Below are 24236 nucleotides of genomic sequence, written 5' to 3' on the forward strand. Positions count from 1 at the left end.
TCATGGAGCGCTCTTGCTTTATAACTGCAAGAAGCCTAACAATGTCGGTGTTCTAGTTTTACTTTTTAAATGATACATTTTAAATTTTATAAATGGCACTACATAGCATAATATGTACTAAACGAACTGTATTCTGTGCCTTGTTTTTACAATCCATCTGAGATAACTTTTCAAATAAATACGTATGTATCTCCTTCCCTTTCCTCTTTGGGGGGAGAGAATGTCATAGTATTTCTTGTTTTTATTTTTCAATTTAAATATGATTGATATATAACATTATATCAGTTTCAAGCATACATTAATGATTCAATATTCCTGTATATTGCCAAGTGATTGCAAAAATAAGTCAGGTTAACATCCATCACGATACATCATTACAGATTTATTTTTTATTGTGATGAAAGTTTTTAAGGCCTACTCTCTTAGCAACTTTAAAAAATACAATACAATATTACTATTAACTATAATCTCCATGCTGTACATTATATCCCCAGGACTTAATGATTTTATAGCTGCGAGTTTGAACTTTAAAAAAAATTTATGTTTATTTATTTTTGAGAGAGAGAGAGAGAAACAGAGTGCAAGCAAGGGAGGGGCAGAGAGAGGGGGAGACACAGAATCTGAAGCAGGTTCCAGGCTCTGAGCTGTCAGAACAGAGCCCGACGCAGGGCTTGAACTCATGAACAGGGAGATCATGACCCGAGCTGAAGTTGGATGCTTAACCCACTGAGACACCCAGAGGCCCCACGAGTTTGTACTTTTTAATCCTCTTCACCCATTTAACTCTCCCTCAACCCCCCACCAATCTGTTCTGCATCCATGAGCTCAGTCATTTTGCTTTTCTTAGGGGGTTTTGCTTGTTTGTTTGTTTAGATTTCACATATAAATGAGATCATACGGTATTTGTCTTTCTCTGTCCGACTTGTTTCACTTAGCATAATGGTCTTAAGGTCCACCCACGTTGCCCGAAATGGCAACATTTCCTTCTTTTTAAAGGCTGCATAATATTCCAGCGTGTGTCTCTGTGTCCCACATTTTCTTTATCTGTTCATCCATCAGAGGACACCTAGGCTGCTTTAATGTCTTGGCTATTGTAAATAATGCTGCAGTGAACATGAGGGATGCAGATATCTTCTTGAGAGTTTTTGTTTTCTTTGGATGAATACTCGGAAGTGGAATTGCTGGATCATATGGTAGTTCTATTTGTGAGTTTTGGAGGAAACTCCTTACTGTTTTCCATGTCGTTGCACCAACTTACATTCCCACCCACAGTGCCTCACCAACACTTGTTACTATTTGGCTTTTTGGTAATAGACATGCTAACGAGTGTGAGATGATACTTCATTGTGGTTTTGAAAAATCGTATTTTTTTTAACGTTTATTTATTTTTGAGACAGAGAGAGACAGACCATGAACGGGAGAGGGTCAGAGAGAGGGAGACACAGAATCGGAAGCAGGCTCCAGGCTCTGAGCCATCAGCTCAGAGCCCGACGCGGGGCTTGAACTCACGGACCGCGAGATCGTGACCTGAGTCGAAGTCGGAGGCTTAACCGACTGAGCCACCCAGGCGCCCCTTCATTGTGGTTTTGAATTGCATCTCACTTTTTTCTTTGAGCAATATGCATGACATTCTGTTTCTACAACAATTTATAAGATTATTATGTTCTCTACTGATAGGCATTTAGGTCATTCCCAATTTTCCCCATTATAAACAGTGTTGTAGTGAACATTCTCGTCCATATGGTTTTAGACACATTCGTGATTACAGCTGAGTTAAAATCTAAATGTAGAATAGAAGGGTTAAATTTTCAGGAATATTGCCAGCTTCCTCTTGAAAGACCTCGCAAAAGCTGATACTCCTACAAACAGCATTTAAGTGTCTGTTTCACCCAACTTTGCCATCATTATGAATTATCAGACTTTGTTTGATAGGTGTCATAACATGATAGTTTTAATTTACATTTCATTAATTATAATGTAATTGAAAATATTTGCAAATGTTTTTAAGTTGTAGAGTTTTAGGCCACTTTTCTCTCCGGGAAAGCTTTTTCATGTGCTAAACCAATAGTTAATGGTTTGTTGGGTTTTTTTCTTACTGATTTATAAAAGCTGGCTAGACATTAAATTTTTTTTTATGTTTATTTTTGACACAGAGAGAGAGAGAGACAGAGCATGAGCGGGGGAGGGGTAGAGAGAGAGGGAGACACAGAATCCGAAACAGGCTCCCCGCTCTGAGCTGTCAGCACAGAGCCCGATGCGGGGCTCGAACTCACAAACCGTGAGATCATGACCTGAGCTGAAGTCGGACGCTTAACCGACGGAGCCACCCAGGCGCCCCTAGAAGCTAGCTAGACATTAAAGGAATTAATCTTTTGTCATAAAAGCTACAGCCGTATTATGGAGGTTAACGTATGCTTTTGGACTTTTTAAAATAGCTAATAAAAGCTCGCCAAATTTGTTAGAGCAATTATGTGAAAGACTGGTCACGTAAACAATCGTACTAATTTGATCCACTTGAAATTATCGTTAACCTATCTGTGAGGTGGGTTGTTAGATCTTACCTGTAAAATATGAGGGGGTTGAATGAGACAGTCACTGGAATTCTTTTCAAATCATGATACTAATTTTCCTTTTTGTTGTTAAATCCTTGCAACCAAAGATATTGTACCCTCCAACACGTTGTTAATTTATCAAGACCTACCTAAGTCATTTCAATTAGGTAATATCTCAGCAAAAAAGCAAAAGCTTCCCTGAGATTATATATATATATATATATATATATATATATATATATACACACACATACACGTATATATATATATGTATACACACACACACACACACACACACACTACTTTAGTTATGGCAGCACTCTGAGTAGATGGTGGCAGCTTTTAAATCCACATAATTACCCCAAATCAATAAATATTTATGGAGTGGCTATTATAAACACTATCCAAAATGCCACAATGAGTTCGAATGCATGTCACATTGAGGATGAATCTAGAAGAATCAAATGTGTACACAACACACATACAACCTTGGGCTCTCAAAATGAGTTGACAAAAGCCTTAAACATGCGGTATACTAAGAATGGGATCTTATGTCAGACAATTAGAAGACATTTTTATCAATTCAGGTTTACTCAACACGACTGGAAAACCGAGTGGGAAATGTTCTGAAAGGAATCAAGTCAAGCATTGCAACGCCGATATCCACGTGTCCCAGTTTACTGCCCAACAGAATATAATCCAACCCAAGCCTTTCTCTAGTTTGCGTGAAAGGAAAATTAGCACAAATACAAGTATGAAGAAAGTGTAATAGTTTAACCATGCACGGGTCATTCTTCTGTTTCAGGCAAGACCAAAATGCTGTTGCTATTAACAGTGGCCAGTTTGATATCTGCGCTTGGAACCACACATGGTTTCTTGGGAAAATTACACCCGACAAACCCTGAAGTGACTATGAATATTGTAAGTCACTGGGGGGCGGGGGGTAGGGAACCTATAGAACGAGGAGCTACCACCGTGACTTAGAATCACGGTGAGGTGAAGCCTTGACATGACCGATCAAGAGTAACTAACCATATCTGCTTACCAGATGCGTTTAAAAAGTCAACTAAAACTTAAAGCTGTGTTTTTCCTCCCCAGAGTCAGATGATCTCCTTCTGGGGATACCCAAATGAAGAGTATGAAGTTGTGACTGAGGATGGTTACGTCCTTGGGATCAACAGAATCCCTTATGGAAGGAAAAATTCAGAGAATAAAGGTATAACCCTGCCTCCCTCCCTTTTTCTCCCTTCCTCTTTCCCTCACACTTTTCTTCCTTTCATTCTTTCCTCCCCTCCTTCCTCCTTTCATTTCTTCCTAAGGACTTAATGGGTCTGGCTTGTTCTGGAAATGTAACAGTGATGAGACTTTACCTCCGGTCTTCAAAGAGATCACCATCAAGTCAATGAGATAGATACATGGACAGATGGTTACAATAATATGTGACACGTGCTAGACATGTACAGAGAATATTAAACTAGACGTTCTGGCAAAGGTGCCCAACTGGGCTAGCAGAAGTCAAGAAAAACTTGCTCTGGAAACAATAATTAAGCTGAGTCCCGGAGATCAAGAAAAGTTAGCCAGAATGTGCGAGATGATTTGAGGCTCATTTCCTGAACAGATAAAGGTCATCTTTTTGGCTATTGCTGCCAAAAATTTATCTTTTTTCTCATTGCAAGAAAACGGTGAAGCACAAAAAAGAGTAAAATTCAGCAAGATCACCTATCACTTTACCACTCACAATCCACTTAAATTAACAACATGCTGAATTTCCTCAGAACATAAGTTTTTCAATGGCTTTTGAGATAGAATTGGCATCCAATAAACGGCACATATTTAAAGTGCACAATTCGATGTGGCTTGTCACTTGAGTAACTGTCACCGTGATTAAGGTAATATATTCAAATGGTCAACTCAGTCAAGCAAACGTATTGCATTCTTGTCCTACGAAAGCCTAGTTCTGTCTTCGTGTTTATCTGAGAATAAGGGATGAGTTTATAAAGCTTGAATACACTTTTCTCCCTTAGGCCGGAGACCTGTTGTGTTTTTGCAGCACGGTTTGCTCGCGTCAGCCACAAACTGGATTTCCAACCTTCCCAACAACAGCCTGGCCTTCCTTCTGGCCGATGCTGGTTATGACGTGTGGCTGGGGAACAGCAGGGGGAACACCTGGGCCAGGAAAAACCTATACTACTCGCCAGACTCAGTTGAATTCTGGGCTTTCAGGTAAAGAAAAGGGGCAATTAAAAATAAATACTGAGTTTAGAAAGCATGGGTGGTCGCGTGCGTGTGTATTCCAACCCAGTCCTATTGTTCTTTAAATTTTTAAGTGTTTATTTATTTTTTGAGAGACAGAGGGAGGGAGAGAGAGACAGAGCATGAGTAGGGGAGGGGCAGAGAGGGAGAGGGAGACACAGAGTCCGAAGCAGGCTCCAGGCTCCGAGCAGTCAGCACAGAGTCTGACATGGGTCTTGAACCCACGAACCTCGAGATCATGACCCGAGCCAAAGTTGGACCCTGAGCCGACTGAGCCACCCAGGCGCCCCCAACCCAGTCCTATTTTAGCCTGCTATCCTCCAAGTGGGGTAAAAGCAAGTCATTCGTATCCTAATCCCTTTTTGGCTTCTTCCATACACCTCCCTGCAAGGGTAGCTTTCCCCCCACACTTTCTACAGATCTCAGCACCATTATTCGCAGATTCCCTGAATACGCTTTTCCAAATGGAAGGAGCAAAGCAACCTGAAACAAGAACATTCACTGCCCTCATCAGATTCCCAAAGGAGCATCCGCAGAGATTTGGGAGGATGTTAAAACTCCGTGGGAGATTCAAGAACCTGGGAGATTCAAGGCTGAGGCGGGGGAGGGAGAGAGTAAAGATGGGGGACACTGTGGAAAGATTTGCACAGGTTTCTGATCTCCGGCCCTCTAGGGCCTCGTCCCTGGAAATTGCCGATAAAAGGGGAAACAGCAGAGATTTCTGTGATGATGCTGAGGCACAGAAGTGCTCTGAGGGTTCCAGGGCCTGAGAGGAAGCCCGTGACTCCTGAGTGATGAGGAAGAGAGACAGGACGGGAGATGACAGATGCTGAAGAGGGCCGGGTCAGGCCAGCTACAAGGGTCACGCTGAGGGCCTGGGAACTCGTCTGAGTGCAATGAGAAGCCACCAGAAAGTCTCCAACAACGGAGTGGCATAATCTCCGTTTGCATTTCCTTTTCTTTTTTATTTTATTTTATTTTTTTTAATTTTAACGTTTATTTTTGAGACAGAGAGAGACAGAGCATGAACGGGGGAGGGGCAGAGAGAGAGGGAGACAGAATCGGAAACAGGCTCCAGGCTCTGAGCGGTCAGCACAGAGCCTGACACGGGGCTCGAACCCACGGACCCTGAGATCATGACCTGAGCCGAAGTTGGACGCTTAACCGACCGAGCCACCCAGGCGCCCCTCCTTTCCTTTTTTAAATGTTTATTTTTGAGAGAGAGAGAGAGAGAGACAGAGAGAGAGAGGATGAGCAGGGGCCGGGGGCAGAGAGAGAGGGAGACACAGAATCTGAAGCAGGCTCCAGGCTCCCAGCTGTCAGCACAGAGCCCTAAGTGGGGCTCAAACTCATGAACCACGAGATCATGACCTGAGCCGAAGCCGGACGCTTAACCAACTGAGCCACCCAGGCGCCCCTCCCCATCTGCATTTTCTTTTTTTTTTTTTTTTTTTAATTTTTTTTTTTCAACATTTATTTATTTTTGGGACAGAGAGAGACAGAGCATGAACGGGGGAGGGGCAGAGAGAGAGGGAGACACAGAATCGGAAACAGGCTCCAGGCTCTGAGCCATCAGCCCAGAGCCTGACGCGGGGCTCGAACTCACAGACCGCGAGATCGTGACCTGGCTGAAGTTGGACGCTCAACCGACTGCGCCACCCAGGCGCCCCCCCATCTGCATTTTCAAAAGCTCACTCTGGCTCATCCGTGGAGAGTAAAATAGAGGAAGATACGATTCACCTGATCAGGCACTGGAACACTGCATACAAAGGATTATTAAATCTGACTTTCATTTTTAGGTATAGGAATAATCCCCATCTGCAGATGCTACCTTGTTTGGATTAAACTGCAGCTGTAACGCTGTGCCTCAGAAATGATGTCATCTGTTTATAAGAAGCCGCCCCTCCAAAGCACCTAATGCTAATGGTCTATCAGCATTAGCTAATGGTCGATCAGCAGCAATGCTTAGAGAACCTGGTTTTCTGTTTCTCTAAGAGAGGCTTAGCTATAAATATGCTCGACTCTTAGAAATTATAGCAAGGAAATGCATGTCGTTTTATTTTTATTTTTTTCCTTGCAGCTTTGATGAAATGGCTAAATACGACCTTCCAGCCACAATTGACTTCATTTTAAAGAAAACTGGACAGGATCAGCTCCGCTACGTCGGCCATTCCCAGGGCACCACGATTGGTAGGTAAAAGGGTTCCTATAGACCTCCTTCCAGCGGTCGGGCAGGCATATTGGCCATTTGCTGATCGTTTTCCATTCATTCTATGATGTAATGGCCGCAACGACCCAGTGACATGGGGACAATTATTATTCCTATCGTATATATGGGGAAGCAAAACAGGAGGGTCAATCATTTGTGCGCACGTAACACAGGTGCAGCACAGAGGGTGACTCAGATACTAGCTCGGGCCATCTGACGGCCAAGCCCACGCTCAGAGACATGGCTTCGCACGGCCTCTGGATTGACCTTACTCCATCCGTTCAACCGCATTTATGGAGCACCAGCCACGTGTCCTAAGAATACAGCAATAAATGAAGTACATTAAAATTTCCATCTTTGTACTGCATATACTCTAGTGGGGAGGCAGAGAAGGTGACAAAGATCAAAAAGTAAAATAGGAGTGCCTGAGTGGCTCAGTAGGTTCAGCGTCAGACTCTTGACTTCCGCTCAGGTCGTGATCTCCTGGTTTGTGAGTCTGAGCCCCCACGACAGGCTCCGCGATGACAGCATGGAGCCTGCTTGGGATTCTCTCTCTCTCCCTCTCTCTTTGCCCCTCCCCTGCTCATGCTCTCTCTGAAAATAAATAAACTTAAAAAAAATTCTTTTTAAGAGAGTAGGTAGGTAATAGTAATGTTACGGGAAACAAATAAATCGGGAAAACCTCTCAGGGAGCATTAGAGGGGATTCAGCGAGTTTAGAGAAAACCACCAGCACTCTCAGAGTAAAGGCACGAAGGAGGTCAGGGTCTGAGCCGTGTGTATACCTGAAAGACTGATGTTCCGGGAGGAAAGGAGGACAAGAGCCTTTAAGGCTCTGAGGCTGCAGCGTGTTCAAGGAACGGCCACGAGGCAATGCATTGTGTAGCTGAACCAGATAGAGAGACAGCGAGAGACGAGATGGAGGGGTGGGATGTGGTTTGAGGAGGGCAGACTGTTCAGGGCTTTTTAATGTTTATTTATTTTTGAAGTGGGGAAGGGGCAGAGAGAGGGAGACACAGGATCCGAAGCAGGCTCCAGGCTCCGAGCTTTCAGAACAGAGCCTGACACGGGGCTCGAACTCACGCACTGTGAGATCATGACCTGAGCAGAAGTTGGACTCCTAACTGACTGAGCCACCCAGGCGCCCCAGGGCTTTTTGACTGTTGCACGGATTTCAGCTTTTACTCTGAGTGAACAGGGAAACCACAGAGTTTTGAAGAGAGGAGTTCTAGCATCTGACCTCAGGATCCTCAACAGGATGGGAAGGTACAGGGTCCTGTGAACAGGATCCCTCCAGCTACTGATGGAGAACTGGGTTAGGGAACCCAGCTAGAGGACCCTTAGAGTAACCCACCCGCCTGAGACTTGACAGTGACCTGGCTGAGGGTAGGGAGCTGTGGTGCACGGTTAGTTTCCAGGTATTTTCTGGAGGGGCAACGTACAGGACTTGCCTCCACAGTGGATATGGGGTGTGAGAGAAAGAGAGGAGTCAAGAATGACACCGGGATTTGTGACCTGAGCACCTGGAGTCATGGAGACACCCAAACCCTGATGGCAAAGGCTGTGAGAAGGGCTGATATGGCACCAGGGAACAGGGGCTGCATTCTCTAGCTGCTGACTCTTAGATACCTGTCGGAGATTTCAGTGCAGGGCCAAGCAGTCGAGTAATGATACAAACCTGGGGTACAGGGGAGAGGACTGGACTGAAAACACAAAATGTACATGAGACAGGATGCAAAGGAGTGAGGTCAGACAGGAAAGAGGAGGTGTCCCCCGACTAAGGCCTGGGCCACTCTTAACCTGGAAGATGAGAGAGAACCAGACAATGATCCTGGGAAGTGATGGTGACAATAGCGCGGAGGGAAGCCAGGAGTGCCTGGTGTTCTGGAAGTCAAGAGGAGAATGTGTTTTAAGGAGAAGGTGGTCAACCATGGAAGAGGCTGTTGAGGAGTCAGGTGAAATGAAGTCTGAGAAGGGACCATTGCACTTGGCAGCAGGAGAGGTGACCTTCCTAAGAGCAACCTCAGAGGAGTGGCTGGGATGTGAGCATCTAGTGAGTTCAAGAGCGCATGAGAGAAAGCCAGACAGGGAAGGGAAAGGGTGGAAGCGAAAGGGGGTGGAATAACAGTGTGTTTTTACGCTAGTCCCCACTCTCGGCTGATGGCCTGAGCCCATGCCATGATTCGAAGCGATTGGAATGTCCGTGTCTAGACACAGATGCGAGGAAGTCGATGAAGTTGGCGGTGGGCGCTCATGGGAATCCTCTTTCGACCGCTTGCTCTCCTACAGCACGGATCTCCCCTAGAGAATTCGAGACGGAGAAAGAGGTCTGAAGAAGAGCTTCCGGGTGTCCTTTGTCATTGTGGCATACATCATGTTTCCAAGGAGATGAGGATTCGTATTCGGGATGTGTACATAAACACTGCTTGAGCGAAGGCCAGAAAGGCGGGCGTAGCAGGGGAAGAAGCTGGGACGTGATGCAGTCCCCAAAAAGTCCTCAGCGCACTCTGTCTGGGATGGCTTTTCAGAGTCTTTGAGCGAGACTAGGTGGCTGGGCCTTTTTACCCACCTGTTGGCCAGCCATTCAATGCAGGCTGCCCTGGGAAGAGATTCTGTTGAATTCTTTGAGAACCCTGGATTGTCTTGAGCAAAAGCAAAATGAGAGAGGAGCGGCTGGGGTTGAATAAATGCCTCAGACGTGTAAGGAATCCAGGCAGGGCAGCACAGCATCAGACCCACATGGCCCATAATCGACTCACACTCCTCTGTCAAAGAGTGGCAGGTGCTCTAGATTACCAAAACTTCACCCCTTTAGTCTCCAAAACCACACAAAAATCCCATCATTTGGAGGGAAATCTGCCTTTGACTCATGACACACTTCTGCCTTTTTTTTTAATGTTTTATTTCTTTTGGGGAGGGGAATGAGTGGGGAGGGGCAGAGAGAGAGAAGGACAGAGGATGCAAAGCAGGTGCTGCACTGACAGCAAAAAGCCCGATGAGGGGCTCGAACTCACGAACCATGAGATCATGGCCTGAGCTGAAGTCAGATGCTCAACCAGCTGAGCCACCCAGGCACCCCTACACTGCTGCTTTTTTAAATAGTACACACTGAACAGAGTTTAACCTTTTCTCGGTGATCTTGGGTCCTAAAATTATTGCCTTGAGATACACTGCAACAGTGTCCTTAGGATTTGTTGAGATAGGACTGACACTAAATAACTCCCAATGACCACTCTTTGGAGTCAACTGAATTAAATGGGATCATTCTTCTTTCTTACGAACGGATATCTTATCATTGCTGTCACCCCACTCCTATTCTTCTGGAAGGTGTTTCTAATCTTCTGTGGACTGGGAAGTTAGATAAGCACCCTTGTTAGAATTGCGCGTAAAACAGGATTGTTCATTCTGAGCCAGCAAGTGTATTCTGAGAAGTCACTTGTCTTGACAGTGTGGGGACCTACTGATACCCACGCGGGTTCTTCACGTGTGATTCTTGCTTTCTCTGGGTGATATGCTGGTTGTAATCTGCAGAGTTAGGCAATCAAGTAAAGAATCCCGTAATAAATGTAGTCTTCTTGAAAGACCATTCTTCCTCAAGTAAAATTAGGCTGTATATTACACAGGTGACGTTAAGTGTCTACATTTGAAACTTCTTTTTTTTCAGGCTATTCTTGTGTCTAAAAAAACCCCATTATTAACTGTGGGGAGAGGTTATCCTATGTAGTTTGACTGTATAGAATTTAGCTCAATAACTATTTGGTCACATCCTAGTCTACCAATATGCTACTGTACATAAAATCAGTTAATTACAGACAGGAGCTGAGTATATTTACCGTGTGTAGACGTTTGAATTATCTTGGCTACTCACTTGTCCAGCATTTATGATATGCCTCGTGTCCTGGTAAATACCTTCTATAATTCACCTCACTTGGTTCCTAAAAAACCTAATGAAGCACTCATTATTATCCCCATATTTCAGATGAGAAAACTGGGGCTCTTAGTTTTAGGTGACTCCTCCAGGGTCACAAAGCCAGTAAACCACAGAACTGGGATTCAAATCCTGTTTGGTCAGATTTCAAACCTGTGCTTTTAATCTTCCCACTTACACACCCTACTCATCTGCAATGCTAATGATCTCCCTGAGATGACATGAATTTGAACTCCTCAAAATCCATACGTTGTATACATCGCTTTTGTCACCATTTGATTAACCTAAAGTTAGCCTATTTTCGAAAGTCAGATAAAAGAATTTATTATGACTTTTGAAAAGTTCTAGCCTCATGTTCCCAGACAGTCTATGAGAAGAAAACAAATCTATGAAAATCTGATCGCTCTGAGCAAGCAGAGATGGTCAGTGTCTCAGGTTGTCGCCCTTAGTAAATGGCACTTGGAGTAAATCCAAAATAATGTCACGCTTGTAACACACGCGCGCACACACGCGTGGACCTTCTTCGCCAATTCCTTGTTCTATTTCAGGTTTTATTGCCTTCTCTACCAATCCCAAGCTGGCTAAGAAAATAAAAACTTTTTATGCGCTGGCTCCTGTGGCCACTGTCAAGTACACCAAGACCCTGTTAAACAAGCTCATGCTTCTTCCGTCATTCCTCTTCAAGGTATGTGATTCTCTTTAACTGAATCTAAGATAACAAATCGCCCCTGGGTTTCAGAGTGATGCAGACAGAACAAAATCACCTGGGGTGGTTTCCAATCACGTTTTTACCCAGGAATGGGGAGGGACGCGTGCGCGTTTTATTCCTTGTGCGCAGGCGTGGTTTATTCCTTGTGCGCGCGTGTGTAGTATTTCTCGGCTAGCACCGACCGCAGTTGAATCCCCGTTGAGCCGCTGAGATCCCCGTTTGTTTCCGCGCGTTCCGTTACTTTCCGAGGGTTAGCAACTCCGGGAGTGTGGGTGCTCCCTCACAGACGTTCGGTTTCCTTCAACCCGTGTGAAAGCCGCGATTGCACACCAGGGCGGGGAGGGGAAATAAGAACAAAACCACACAGTCAAAAGAAGAAGCGTAAACTACCCATCACAGAGAAAACCAGGAAGAGGAAGGGTAGAAAACAAAGGGAAGGGGAGGGAAAAGGAAGAAGAGCGGAAGAAGGCAACGCTTGGAGAGGCCAGGACCTTGAGGCCCTTCATCAAATGCCCTATGGCTTTCCAACGCTTTTCCTAAGAGTTTCCTCCTTTAATGGGGTTCCAGAGGACTGGAGCATGGGTCGCAATAAACCAGAAGTGCCTTGTATAGGCGCCTACAGGGGAGGGAATTCGTAATCTTTGTTCTTCCTACACTTTAATCCCTTCCTCCCCCTGCAGAAACCAACGCTCACATACGCAGACACAGCATCCTTTAGAACAGTTTTACATCAGGCTGTAAAAAGTCATGATGCTATTTCCTCCTGCGGTTTTGTACTGTTCATTTCTTTTCACTCCGAACGAACATGTGTGTATGTGTCACAAGCCTAAGAAACTTTACCTCCAAACTACATTTGTAAAGCTTCTATTCAGAATGTGAAAAATCGTAATGACCTTGAGTATAATTACTGGCTGCGTTGATGCAGACATTTATTACCTCCTTGTGCTCTGAGGCTCTGATAGGCGATGTGGACAGGTGGTTTTAAAATAATAATAAAAAGCACTAGACCTTAAGTCAGGGGCTTGAGGCTTGGGTCAGGATTCTAGCTATAATCCGGTTCTACTTAGCACAAGCCCCAGACCCTTTATTAGCCTCCTGTTTCCTCATGCAGCCTTCTTCTTTGCTCAAGAAGACTTGAAGCAAATCTTTCAATTGTCTTTCAACCCATGCAGTCCTGGCTTCGTTGTCTTTCCAAAGGCTTTGCTGAAAATATGGCTGAGTCACCATTTCCGCTCCTGATCTTTTCATGTTTTATTGCTGAGATCACGTATCTCGGCGCTTAATTATGACATTCTGCCACATTGTTTTATGATCTTATTTCATGACTCTTAGTAGCCCAACTAGACTATAATTCTTCGTGTCTTATACTTCTCAGCAGCCAGTACATTTCTCGGTGGAACCATAAATACTCAGTATGGAGCATCGGCCCTATCCCCTCCACAACTATGTTGTGGGAATAAAGTGAGAAAAAGTTTTCAAGATTCCTAAAACAACATAAGATGAAAATCCCATCAGCCTAGTCACACCTATACCAGGAAACAAGACAAATTAATGCGTCTTTTCTGCAGCTTAATTTTTGGAAACTTCTAACGATGCTTTTGTTTTTCAGATTGTATTCGGGAACAAAATATTCTACCCACACCACTTTTTTGATCAATTTCTTGCCACTGAAGTGTGCTCCCGCGAGATGGTGGACCTCCTCTGTAGCAACGCCTTATTTATCATTTGTGGATTTGACACTAGTAACTTGAATATGGTTTGTATGCATTGACATTTCTTTTTTTTTTTGCATTGACATTTCTATTCTGAAGATTTTGAGCAACACTTTGATGACTTGTCCTACCATCACTTAGAAATGATCATTCAGGGGCGCCTGGGGGGCTCAGTCGGTTATGCGTCCGACTTTGGCTCAGGTCATGATCTCACGGTCCGTGGGTTCGAGCCTCGTGTCGGGCTCTGTGCTGACAGCTCAGAACCTGAAGCCTGCTTTGGATTCTGTGTCTCCTTCTCTCTCTCTGCCCCTCCCCTGCTTGCGCTCTGTCTCTCTCGCTCTCTTAAAAATAAACATTACACAAAAAAATTTTTTTTAAAGAAATGATCATTGAAACAGCTAGGAATAGCTTCAGAACTGTGTCCAGGCCATGTAGCTCAGCCCAAGGGAAGTCACACCGTTGCTCCCAGTTTTGTTCCTTCAGCTCCCTGCTGTCACCCAAGGGCCTCCTAAAGTAAACAGCAGGTAGAAAAAATAGTAGGTGGTGAGCACTACTCACTTTTGACCACCTAAATAATTGGCATCATATTTAAAATCTGTAAGGGGAGGCATTGAGCCATATGCTTTGGCAGGCTTCTCTGTAGGAAAACAATGTCTAGGCATTGAATAAATGTTCTTTATAAATATTCTTAATGCTAGGGCACCTGGGTGGCTCAGGGGGTTGAGCGTCTGACTCTTGATTTCCATTCAGGTCATGGTACAACAGTTCGTGGGATTGAGCCCCATGTTGGGGCTCAATAAATAAACTTTAACAACAACAACAACAAAAAACTCATTTCAGAGAAATTATGTTAGCGCTCGTCCACACTCTTTATCTTCTATTTCACTTGCTTTGCCTTGGGTAGGGGTTTTAAAGTTTATTTATTTTGAGAGGGAGAGAGAGAGAGAGAGAGAGAGAGAGCGAGCATGAGTGGGGAAAGGGCAGAGAGAGAGGGAGAGAGAGAATCCAATGCAGGCTCGAACTCATGAACCGTGAGATCATGACCTGACTGAAATCAACAGTCCAACGCTTGACTGACTGAGCCAACCATGTGCCCCGGATTGGGGTTTTAAGACTGCAAAATGCAGAATCAAAAGTAGTTAAGAGTATGGAGTTAAGCTAAGAGGCTAAATTCAAATCCCGTTTTTGGAGCTGACTTACACTCATCTTCTTGGTTTGCTTTTCCACAAAATGTACCATTGTGGAGATTAAATGAACTAATATGTGGAAGACATACAGAACATAGTTCAAAGCACATCACTCATAGCAATAGCACGTTTTGCTAGTGATACTATTATATATCGACAATTCTCCTCACTCAAAATTGTCAGTTTAGTTACATACCCTTGAGAACCTGAAAAAAAACCAAAAACACCAAGTGCACTGATAAGACGATATAATTCTACCTACAGGTACCTACTCACTAAACAACGTTTATTGGAGGCACTACTAAGGGTTGTAGCTACTGGGAACACAACAGTGAAAAGACAGATATGTTCCCTCCGTCATGGAAATCAAGGACATTCAGGTCTTTTTCTCAATGTTAGTCAGAATCTGTAGATATTTTAAAATATATACGAACAAAGGGAACTTTCCTTAGTTCCTATTTTTGATGGTAAATACAAGTCTCATCCTTCTCCCTTGGAAGGGAGTCACTCTTTGGCTCTGGGAATGTCTGCCATTTTGTATGTGGAGCTCAACAGAGTAGTCTACCTTTACCACACCAAGAAAAGGCAGACCAAATTACTGGGTTCCATCCATAAAAGCCTTAAGAGAAAAATAATAATAAAATAGATACATGAGGAGGCAATTAGAGAGTTCATCCTCTGCATGAAAATTATGTGAAGAGACACTTCATTCCCCTAGGAAGATGGTCAATTTGTTTGATCCTATCCATGGTCTTCGATACAGTGGAATTAAGACCCACTATGAACTAATCTATGCAAGATGAGATGGGGATTTCAGTTTGTTGCCCGGGGTCTGACCAAGGACACTGATAAGACAGCAGGATGGCATAGAGATTATAAATGTGCCATATATGTATACTGACTATCACATATATGGCGTATACATACATACGTCTAGATATATATACATACATAGGTCTGTAGAGCACGAGGCTTGTGTATGGACGTTACGTTTACTGCACTCCGGCACCGGCTAGGGAAGAATGAAGAGCTGAGACGTTAGAGAGCTAGATTAAAGTCCCTGGCTCCACCCTGATACAAACCATGTGACATTGGCCATTTCTCGAAACTTCTTGGGAAGTCTTCTCATGGAGTAGCCACTGACCAAACAAACTGGCTCCTGCAATTGCCCCTTGCAAACTCTAAACTGGCATACAGCCGTGTTGCTCCTATCTTTCGGGTAAACCCTGCCCTTAAACACCTGACCTGGATCAGAACAATTTCAGTCTTAGGCTATTTTTAAGAAACCAAACATACATCGGTGTCTGTGTGTCTGTGTTCGCTTTCTAGAGTCGCTTGGATGTGTATCTGTCACATAATCCAGCAGGAACGTCGGTTCAAAACGTCCTCCACTGGTCCCAGGTATCACTTCTCAAATACTATTAAAACTTCTGTTGTGTGCCTGAACCCCTGGCACTTTACCCAAAGCACATTCATTTTTTTTTTTTTTTTAGTGTTTATTTTTATTTTTGAGACAGAGAGACAGAGCATGGGCAAAGGAGGGGCAGAGAGAAGGAGAGACAGAATCCAAAGCAGGCTCCAGGCTCTGATCTGTCCGCACAGAGCCTGATGGGTGTCAAACCCACGAGCCACAAGATCACGACCTGAGCCGAAGTCAGATGCTTAACCGACTGAGCCACCCAGACGCCCCCCTAGAGCACACTCTTAAGATAGTCTGTCAAATGCTCCTGGAAGGGTATTTTTCTGCCATGTGGCTAGTTGCTGATAATAGCTATCAATCCATGTGAATGGAAATCCTCTGAAAACAATCACTTTTGGGAGCAAAGAAAGGAATGATTTTTAGGACGTGGCATGCAAGAAAAAAATATTTCAAGCAAAGCTACATTTAAACTTGCATAGATATCTTGTCTTAGAGGATGAACAGTCTTGGTTTTTTGGAAGGAGAAGAATGTTTTTCAATAACTGTTTACATCGGAAGTAAACTTCCTAGAAAGCTTTGATTTTCACACAGTGAGGAGAGTTTTTATTTCTTTGTATTCTTAATTTCTCTCCATTAGGCTGTCAAGTCTGGGAAATTCCAAGCTTTTGACTGGGGAAGTCCAGTTCAGAACATGATTCACTTTCATCAGGTAAGCTTCTTGAAGTTAAAATTATTCACATTTTGAAAGACAAAGATATAAAAGGTTTGAGATGACATTACAATAATCATGCATACACTTTCCAAAGGAGTGTTAGTGCCCAGATTCATCCTTAAGGAAATTAGAAAGTGGACGATAATTTCCTTAGAATCCTGTCATCAGACCAGACATCGCGCCGTGAACTCCTGCTCCAGTGGCTGCACTCAGGGTCCCACACCACCACGTGCGAGGAACGTTCTAGAACGCATCACCCCTCACCCTCTTGCACAGACTTGCCCTGGCCTGACCCCACCCCACATTTTCCACCCAAGTATCGGTGGGGAGCCTCCTGATTTCCATCTGCTTCCATGACTCAATGTTTAGAAGGGATTTCTGTCTCTTCACCACAATATCGTATGTGTAGAGAAGATGCCTCCTGCTTTTGTGCCATTTTCGATGTCTTTAAAGAGGGTTTTCTCACAACACCGTCAGATCAAGCATTGTTGAGATGCCTTTTCCCCGACCATCACCTCCACAAGGCCCCACAACACAGACTTGCTTTGCATCTACCTTTCTACTGGGCTGTACCTACCAGCAGTCCCAGGCAGCCATCTGGGAGGACCTGGAACACCAAGTCCCAAGTGCACCCTCCCCCCCCCCCCAGCCAAGCCCAAAATAGCACAGGATGGTCTTCCACTGAGGCAGTGACACTAATTTAAGAGCCAGAAGCCAGCATCTAATAAACCCTTTGAACAGTGGAACATGAATAAAGGAAAGTAGGTTTATTATTACGGATATTCTCTATATTACTCTTTTCCTCACTATAATAAAGTGTTAAAATACTATGAACAATTCTATATGATTCATTATTTTGCTACGACAAGTTGGCTATTCTGTAAGGTGAGAATATAGAAAAACTTAGTATATTGGATAGTATTCTTGAGAACATGATCGGAAAAAACCAACAAAATGCTCTGTTGATAGTGGTGAAACTGGTAATGGTTTGCTTATTTCCTTGTCCTGCTTTATTAACCTTTTTAAAATGTGTGTGTAAATGGTGATTTTTCTAGAAACGCAAATGGGGCTGATGATAGCTTTTATCACAATTTGATCCAATATTTAGAAAAATCAGGTAAGTATTCAACAAATACAACCCCTTCACTGAACTGACTGACCTACCCACTGACCCTACTGATACATCAATACGAAGCCAAAATAAATGACTCAAGACATTTCAAGACCATATTTTAGAGGGTCTGGGTAGAAACAGTCAATTACAGTTAGAATCCAGTCAAATCCACTTCCTTTCACTTGGGTAGAAATCTAAATTTTTAATTTGTAAGAATTGTTATCTAAAGCCTTGCTATTCAAGGCCATGGTCCAGGACCAACAGGGTCAGCATCACCTAGGAATGCAGAATCCTGGCCCTTCCCCCAGATCAGAATCTTCATATTAACAAGATCCACAGGTGATTTACAGGCCTGTTAGAGTTTAAGAAGCACTGACCTAAAACATATTGCATCTACTTTGCGCTGTGGATAAGGGTGACTTTCTCTGAGCAATGACTGTTAAGAATCTTCTTAAAAAACTAGGTCATGCCATTTGCAAAACATGGATGAAACTTGAGGGCTTGATACTAAGTCAACTAAGTCAGACAGAGGAGGATACGTAGTATATAATCTCACTTCCATGTGGGATCTGAAAACAAAAACAGCAGCTGAATTCATGGATACCGAGAACAATTGGTAGTTGGCAGAGGTGAGGGGTACAGGGTTGGTAAAATGGCTGACGGTGGTCAAAAGGTACAAACTCCCAGTTCATACAACAAGTAAGTCCTGAGGGTGTCACATACAGCATGGTGACTATAATGAACAATACCGTATTGTGTGTTTGAAAGTTGCCAAGAAAGTAGATCTTGAAAGGTCTCATCACAAGAAAATAAATGGCGACTATGTGTGGTGGTGGACATTAACTACACTTATTGTGGCAATCATTTCATGATATGTGCATATTTTAAATCATTATGTTGTACACCTGAAATTAATATAATGTTCTAAGTCAATTATACTTCAATAAAATATCTAGGTCGGCTAATGTTACATATATATATGTGTATACATATATATATATATACGTATATATATATGTATGTATGTATACACATATATATGTATGTGTGTGTGTATACACATATATACACACACATACGTATATTATATATTAAATCATATATAAATATATTATTATATATTAAATATGTAAATATATATTAATTTAGCCAAGGAATAAATATTTAAAGTGCAGCTACCTACAAAACTGAGATTCTTTCTGTCTTGCATTTTAGCCCACACCCCCCTACTACAACCTGACGGACATGCACGTCCCGATTGCGGTGTGGAATGGTGGCAATGACTTGTTGGCAGACCCTGAAGATGTGGACCTTCTGCTTTCCAAACTCCCCAATCTCATTTACCACAGGAAGATTCCTCCTTACAATCACTTGGACTTTATCTGGGCCATGGATGCCCCTCAAGTAATTTACAATGAAATCATTTCTATGATGGGAGAAGATAATAAGTAGTTCTAGATTTAAAGAATTATCCGTTTATTTTTCCAAAATTAATTTCTTCTCTCACATATGGTTCTCTATAACGCTTTGGGATATGGTGATTCTTCCTGTAATTTTGACTTTAGAAATATATTCGCATCAATAATCTTTCCGTTTATTGTTTTGGATTTAAAATAATTTTAAGGGGCACCTGGGTGACTCAGTCGGTTAATCGTCAGACTCTTGATTTCAGCTTGAGGTCACGATCTCACCGTTCATTAGTTCAAGCCCTGCATCAGGCTCTACGCTGACAGTGCAGAGCCTGCTTGGGATGTTCTCTCTCTCCCTCTCTCTCTGCCTCTCCCCTCCTCTCTCTCTCTCTCTCAAAATAAATAAAGGAAAAAATAAACAAATAAAATAATTAAAAAATTTTTTTGTGCTTAACATGGGGTGCAGAAACTCTTGAAAGAACAGATTCCTGGAGAGGCGAAACGTCTCTTCCGGCCTTCCCATTCCATGCATCTGCTAGACCCAACCTAGAACATGAGACACGAGTGGTGAGTGTTGCCAACAGATGGTCCTGGGATGGAACACTGATGCCCCCCATGCGTGCGTGAGATTGAGTACCCGTGTGCATCGCCTTCTATGGCCTATGACCGCTGCAGACCATTCTCTCCCTCTCTGCTGCATATCACGTGCTGTTTTGCGTATTTACCTCCATGAAATGGCAAAGCAAGCTCACTCAAAGCAAGCTCAATCAAAGGCAGCTCACTCTCACTTCCTAGAGGGAAGAGACCAAAGGGTAGCCCTGGTTCTGGAAGTTGGGGACGAAATGTGTTCTCTATCCCTTCTGCTCTTCTATCCCACATCCCTGGACCTTGACCACAAAACGTGCAACAACCAACCACAAGATTTTTCACGTCACTGCCACCATCCTGGCAAACACGGGATCCAGAAGCACGCCCACCCACCCACCCCCCCAACAAAATGTCTCCTCCAAACGTCCAAGATCTCCAGTAAGCACAGTCTCACCTGGGAAATTCTACCAACCCGGTGATATTGTGACCTCGGATTTTATACAATGAAGCTTTTTGGGTCACACCTAGCATGCTATGGTCGGGCTTAATGGGCAAAAAATACATACGAGATCAAGACTATCTGGTACCCACGTTGTGTATAGAACATAGTGGGTATTCACAAAACGCTGTTAATGTTTCGTTACACTGCGAGGTCCCTCAACCTTTGCTAGAAAGCCCGAAGCTTTCTTGTTCATTTTATCCCCTGTATTTTTAAAGTGGAAACAAGAAATTGGCCAAAGAAGATCACGTAAAAGCCTTGATTTCAATATTTCAGTGAACTTTGTTGGCAGCCTTCAATAAACTGACACGAGCGTCTCAGTGCCTAGTGACTAATGTTCATGGTGGCGTCACTGGTTAAGGAGCCAGATGCTTCATCAACTCTGCCTTCTCAAGAGAAGAACGATCATTAAAGCGAACTCTGTTTCTTTTAGTCCGCATTTAGCAAACGCGGACAACTTTGGTTTTAGTTGTTGAACCCAAGTAGGTATATAGTTTATAGAAATAAAATATATTTCTACTAATATCTCTCATTCCTAAATCTGAACGGCCAACATCCCAGCTGACCTTCAAGGATTTATTTCACTAGTTACTACCTAGTTCCCACAGTAGTTTGAAGCAAATTTGAGACATTATATATTTCACCAATGAGTATTTCAGGATGTATTTCTGGAAGATAAGGTCTCTTTTTATTTCTTAATTTTTTAAATGTTTATTTATTTTTTTTTTTCAACGTTTATTTATTTTTGGGACAGAGAGAGACAGAGCATGAACGGGGGAGGGGCAGAGAGAGAGGGAGACACAGAATCGGAAACAGGCTCCAGGCTCTGAGCCATCAGCCCAGAGCCTGACGCGGGGCTCGAACTCACGGACCGCGAGATCGCGACCTGGCTGAAGTCGGACGCTTAACCGACTGCGCCACCCAGGCGCCCCTAAATGTTTATTTATTTTTGAGAGACAGAGAGAGAGAGCACGGGGGAGGGGCAGAAAGAGGGAGACAGAATTCGAAGCAGGCTCTGTGTTGATAGCAGAGAGCGGGATACGGAGTTCGAACTCCCCAACTGTGAGACCATGACCTGAGCCGAAGTCAGATGCTTAACGCACTGAGCCACCCAGGCGCCCCTGACAAGGTCTCTTTTTAAACATAACAATACCATTACCACATCCAAAAATTCCTTAATATCGTTAAACATCCAGCGTCTCTTCAAATTTCCAATTGTCTCAAAAATGTCAAATTTTTTTATAGTTTGCTTGAATCAGGATCCAAATAAGCTCCTCGCCTTTTTATTGGTTGATCTGTCTCTTATCTCCTTAGGTCTACAGGTCATCTGTCCCATTTCTTTTTATTTCTTTACATTTTTTGGTTGTTGTTGTTAGAGAAACTGTCTTTTGCTTGTAGTTTCATACCAATGAGATTTTTGCCGATCATATTTAGTAGTATTATTTAACATGTTCCTCTCCCTTTCTCATGTCCCGTAAGTCAGGAATTCTTAACCCCAACACGACTGACATTCTATTTGCCAGATAATTTTGCCCACATAAGCCTGGGCTTTATAGGTTTTTGCAGCATCCCTGGTCTTTACCCACCAGATGTCAGTAAAACACACGCCCGAAGTGGTGACAGTTACCAAGTCTCCAGATGTTGTCAAATACCCCCTTAAGGGAAAAACTGTGCCCCCTCCCTGCCAAGAACCATTCTTGTGGGGGCGCGTGGGTGGCTCAGTCGGTTAAGCATCCGACTCTTGTTTCCGGCTCAGGTCATGACCTCGCGTTTCCTGGGTTCGAGCCCCCATCGGGCTCTGTGCTGGGGGGATGGAGCCTACTTGGGATTCTGTCTCCCTCTCTCTCTGCCCTTCCCTTGCTCTCTCTCTCTTTCTCTCTCTCAAAAATAAATAAACATTTAAAAATTCTTTTAAAAAAGAACCATTCTTGTAAATTATAACCTTGGTCACATTAAGATCTGTTTTAGAAAAACTATTTCAGAGACGGAGGATCATAATGCAAAACTGCTCATCTTTTAGGAGGTCAGGAACCATTTCTCTTCAGTCCCCAGATTCAACTGTTCACTAGGGGCTAGGGAGTGGTGATGGTCTAAGTGAATCAATTTTTTTTTTTCATTTATTAGCTTGGATACTTCCATAGGAGAGAATTTTCTTCCTGTATTACTTGAGCTACCACAAAATATATGCTTCTCTCCCTTTTTCAATTTCCAAAATTAATTTTCCTTCTTTTAGTATCATAATAAATTCATGGTCCTTTGCATATTCGATGTGTTTCAATTCAATGCAATTTTTATCCTTAGTGATATTAAAATCATTCCCTTTTATGGCTTGTGAGAGCCTGTATGAATGGCTCCATCGTCCTTTTGACCTCACCCATCATCTTGTGTATTTGCCTCCCCTGCTCTGGAATCAATTATTTCCCTAAGAAGTCCTGGCTCCTTTGAAGACGTCATATTCTAGGGGCACCTGAGTGGCTCCATGGGTTGAGCGTCCAACTTTTGATTTCAGCTCAGGTCATGAGCCCAGGGTTCTGGAATTGAGCCCCACATTGGGCTCCGCGCTGAGTGTGGGGCCTGCATGGGATTTTCTCTCTCTCCTTCTCCCTGGCTCATGCTCACTCTCTCTCTAAAATAAAAAAAGATATTTTTTTTTAATTTAAAAAATCATATTCTACGGGCGCCTGGGTGGCTCAGTCGGTTAAGCGGTCGACTTCAGCTCAGGTCATGATCTCGTGGTCCGTGAGTTCGAGCCCCGCGTCCGGCTCTGTGCTGACAGCTCAGAGCCTGGAGCCTGTTTCAGATTCTGTGTCTCCCTCTCTCTGACCCTCCCCCATTCATGCTCTGTCTCTCTCTGTCTCAAAAATAAATAAACGTTAAAAAAAATTTTTTTTAAATCATATTCTAGTAGTGAGGGTGATCATTGCTATTGGGTTGGTCATTGTCTTTGGGCCTTTAAGACAAAATACATCAGGCGTTCATATTCATTTTTCTGTCAATTTTTCAAAACTATCAGCTCTTCATCTCCTTCTCCACCATGATATCTGTGAACACACAGTGCTCGAACGGTTGCAGTAGTATCTCAAATGGCCTTCCTTTCTCTAGTCTCCACGCTTAATATTCCAAACTGATCCCTACCATCCTCTCCATCTTCAACTTCCTAAATTCAAATTCCTCAATTTCCCATCCCAACTCCTCCTAGATCTAGAGTTCCTCATCTATTCTAGCTCTTCGGCAACTACTTTGTCCAGTAGCCTCCCTTCCAGTCCAACCATCTCTTCCTCATGTCACAAATACACCTCTTAACTTGCACCTTCACACTGTGGTTCACAGCCCCCTCCAGAATTCTTTCTAACTTATTTTGGGGTTGCCAGTAGGTTTCCATGTTCTGTGCCTAACTCGCATTGAAGACCAATACCTATGAACAGGGAAGTGTGTTGTAATTTAAAACTCGCCAGAAATAACACGACTCGAAATTGTGAACATCATGGTGCTTCAAAATTAAAAGAGATCTGAAGCAACTGCCGGCTTTCATCCCAGCATTTTCCCAGGGAGGATATTAAAGTTCACAGAGGCTGAGTCCCAGGACTGGAATCCACATATCCTAGTGCAAGTAATCTTCTCTGTTTGCCTCACAAAGCTGACATAACTAGCTCTGTCACGTTGCCCAGATTAAATGTGTCTAGAGTTATCTGAGGGAAGAAATGCTGAGGATTTTGTGACACATTATTCAGGGTCGTCCTGCACGTCTGAGTGCCTAGGCTCCAGACACATTTCTGGTGAGAAAATCGCCGGGTGAATGTAAGATATCTCTGAAAACGTGCAAGAAGGCAGAACTAGCTGGATAGATGATGCATTGAAAAAGAAGAAGTGGAGGCAAGAAAAAAAGTCAAGAGAGCAAGATATTGCAGGGATGGCACGGGATCTGCACCTCCCGATGTGCACCTC

At 43.4% G+C, this 24236-nt stretch overlaps 1 protein-coding gene across 2 annotated transcripts; it reads left to right on the forward strand.

Moving 5' to 3' along the window:
* Window positions 1-3350: 3350 nt before the first annotated feature.
* Window positions 3351-19247, forward strand: LIPF (lipase F, gastric type). 2 transcript variants are annotated; one of them, XM_025914976.1, is made up of 9 exons: window positions 3351-3473; window positions 3651-3768; window positions 4577-4775; window positions 6886-6995; window positions 11490-11626; window positions 13260-13406; window positions 15879-15950; window positions 16607-16678; window positions 19011-19247. In XM_025914976.1, the coding sequence occupies exons 1-9, from the start codon at window positions 3369-3371 to the stop codon at window positions 19245-19247; spliced, it is 1197 nt and encodes a 398-aa protein (XP_025770761.1). In that variant the 5' UTR covers window positions 3351-3368. The 2 variants fall into 2 exon arrangements, with proteins under 2 accessions (XP_025770761.1, XP_025770762.1); XM_025914977.1 differs by having other exon boundaries at window positions 3651-3765; window positions 4673-4775.
* Window positions 19248-24236: the final 4989 nt, after the last annotated feature.

The sequence above is a fragment of the Puma concolor genome, chromosome D2 (assembly GCF_028749965.1).
Source record: "Puma concolor isolate L17-30 chromosome D2, mPumCon1.1.hap2, whole genome shotgun sequence".
NCBI classification, from domain to species: Eukaryota; Metazoa; Chordata; class Mammalia; order Carnivora; family Felidae; genus Puma; species Puma concolor.

Coding starts and splice junctions, on each gene's coding strand:
- LIPF (XM_025914976.1), top strand. CDS start 3,369: ATGCTGTTGCTATTAACAGTGGCCAGTTTGATATCTGCGCTTGGAACC. Junction 11,627..13,259: donor TTCCGTCATTCCTCTTCAAG/GTATGTGATTCT, acceptor TTTGTTTTTCAG/ATTGTATTCGGGAACAAAAT. Junction 16,679..19,010: donor ACATGATTCACTTTCATCAG/GTAAGCTTCTTG, acceptor CTTGCATTTTAG/CCCACACCCCCCTACTACAA.